Below are 1829 nucleotides of genomic sequence, written 5' to 3'. Positions count from 1 at the left end.
ATAGCATCTACTATGCATGTGGGTCCTCCAAAGCTCCTAATGGCCACCAAGGCCACTCCAAAGTCTTTTGCAAAATCAAGATACATTATTTCTGAAATATTTCTCATTTTTCTTTAGTAAATATCTCTAGATACAATGCAACAGTGAGCAATCGGATTGGATTTAGACACAGTGGCAGGTTGCTGGTGAACAGGGGCAGTCAGTGAGTGCGGTTGGGGCTGGCCTACCCCAGGCCGCACCAGCAGGCCACTGCTCCACTCCAATGTGCCCGTCTCCATTTATCTGCAGCCTGTCTCCTCTTATGCTCTGCCGGAAAAGACTTGAAACAATTGTGGAGAACCAATGCATCTTTCCATCTGCATTAATCAGGCAAAAGGTAGAGGGTGTCGAAGATTAAAAGTGTCTAATATCCAAGTTTTATTATCTTCTCTTCTTTTCTTTGTTTTGATTTTAGGAATTCAAGGACAAAAGGGAGCAAAAGGAGAATCAGGAGTCCCAGGTAAAGGGCTGGCTTCATTTTAATTTCTCAGAATGATGACTGGAGAGGCTTGTGCAGCTGGAAGTGGAGTCTAGTTGACTTTGAACATGCAGCTGCGACCTTCTCCCCAAAGCTGAAGCTGGGATTCTGAGTTTCTGTCATCCAAACCTCTGTTGCTCACTGGAAATCAAAGAGCACAGTAGGATCCTGAAAGCTCAAGAGTTTGGGGGGTGGGTAGGGGGACAAGGGCTGAGTATGGCAAAGGATAAAAATGTCAGTAGAGCTGACGGTGCAGGTGGGGCTTGAGGCTATGTAAGCACCATGGAGCTAGCCAGACAGGGAGCCAAAGAAGCTGGGGTACCATGATCCCTTCTGAAGAAAATCCCCCTCCCATTAGCCTAAGGACTTCCTGCTGACTCCTCTCCCCAAAATTCCTCTTATTATCACCACAGTGAGGACAGGAACCATTGGGGGACACACTCCACCAAATCCAAACCATAACATATATGAAAGCAAAACTTCTCAGATGAATTTCTGGAACAATTTTTATTCCCATGAACTTCACAGTCTTTTGCTGTCTAATTCACTGAAGGAGACACAGAGGCCTAAAAATATTCTAGCAAATTCTAGAATGGCTCAAACTTCCACACAATTGTGTAATCAGCTGAGGACCCACAATCTCTGGAATTCTACTCACCATTTTCATTCGCATGTTCTTAGCAGTATCGCTGTGGGAGTCAGGGGGTGAAACAGCCCCAGCGCACCCCAAGATGCTGGCTGAATGTGAACACAGCCCATGCATGGGGGAAGCTGGCAATTAGGGATTATTCATTTGTTAGGTAGCAAATCCCTTGGGACCCCCTCGGGGAGGCAGAAGAGGATATCTATGAGAGTGGCTTCTCTCTCCTTTCAGGATCTGTGGGACAAAAGGGAGAAAGGGGAACTCCTGGGCAGGCTGGCCTCCGAGGAGCACCTGGAGCAGTTGGCCAAAAGGGAGACACAGGAGAGAAGGGTAAGGCTTTGCATCTCAGGGGGCTTGTACAACCCTGGCAGGGGCATGTCTGTTCATTCAGCTGACAATGGCGCTAATCACGCAGGGTAAACCAGGCACAGCCCAGCCCTCCATGAGGCCAGCCTGTGGGTAGGTGCATGAGCTTCACGCATTCTTGTCCCTGGCCAGGACCCATGACTGGGTCCTGGCCATGGGCAAAACTACATCTTTCCATGAAGGAGCTGCCCCAGTCCTACTTTATGTCTCTTACCAAAGTACCCTCACTGTGGGCCAGGGAGATGGCTCAATAGAATAAGCGCTTCCCCGGCAAGTGCAAAGGCCTGAGTTCAATCCCCGGTT

The 1829-nt window shown here is 48.6% G+C and overlaps 1 protein-coding gene across 1 annotated transcript in view; it reads left to right on the top strand.

The window, feature by feature from the left end:
* Positions 1 to 1829, top strand: part of Marco (macrophage receptor with collagenous structure) — a 40607-nt gene that overhangs the window by 35341 nt on the left and 3437 nt on the right. The window contains exons 13-14 of the mRNA XM_023709669.1: positions 455 to 499; positions 1392 to 1490. Coding sequence (XP_023565437.1) covers positions 455 to 499; positions 1392 to 1490 — 144 coding nt within the window. The remainder of the gene's footprint in view (positions 1 to 454; positions 500 to 1391; positions 1491 to 1829) is intronic.

The sequence above is a fragment of the Octodon degus genome, unplaced genomic scaffold (genome assembly GCF_000260255.1).
Source record: "Octodon degus isolate 3935 unplaced genomic scaffold, OctDeg1.0 scaffold00014, whole genome shotgun sequence".
In the NCBI taxonomy this organism is placed as follows: domain Eukaryota; kingdom Metazoa; phylum Chordata; class Mammalia; order Rodentia; family Octodontidae; genus Octodon; species Octodon degus.
This window is presented reverse-complemented; position numbering and strand designations above follow the sequence as displayed.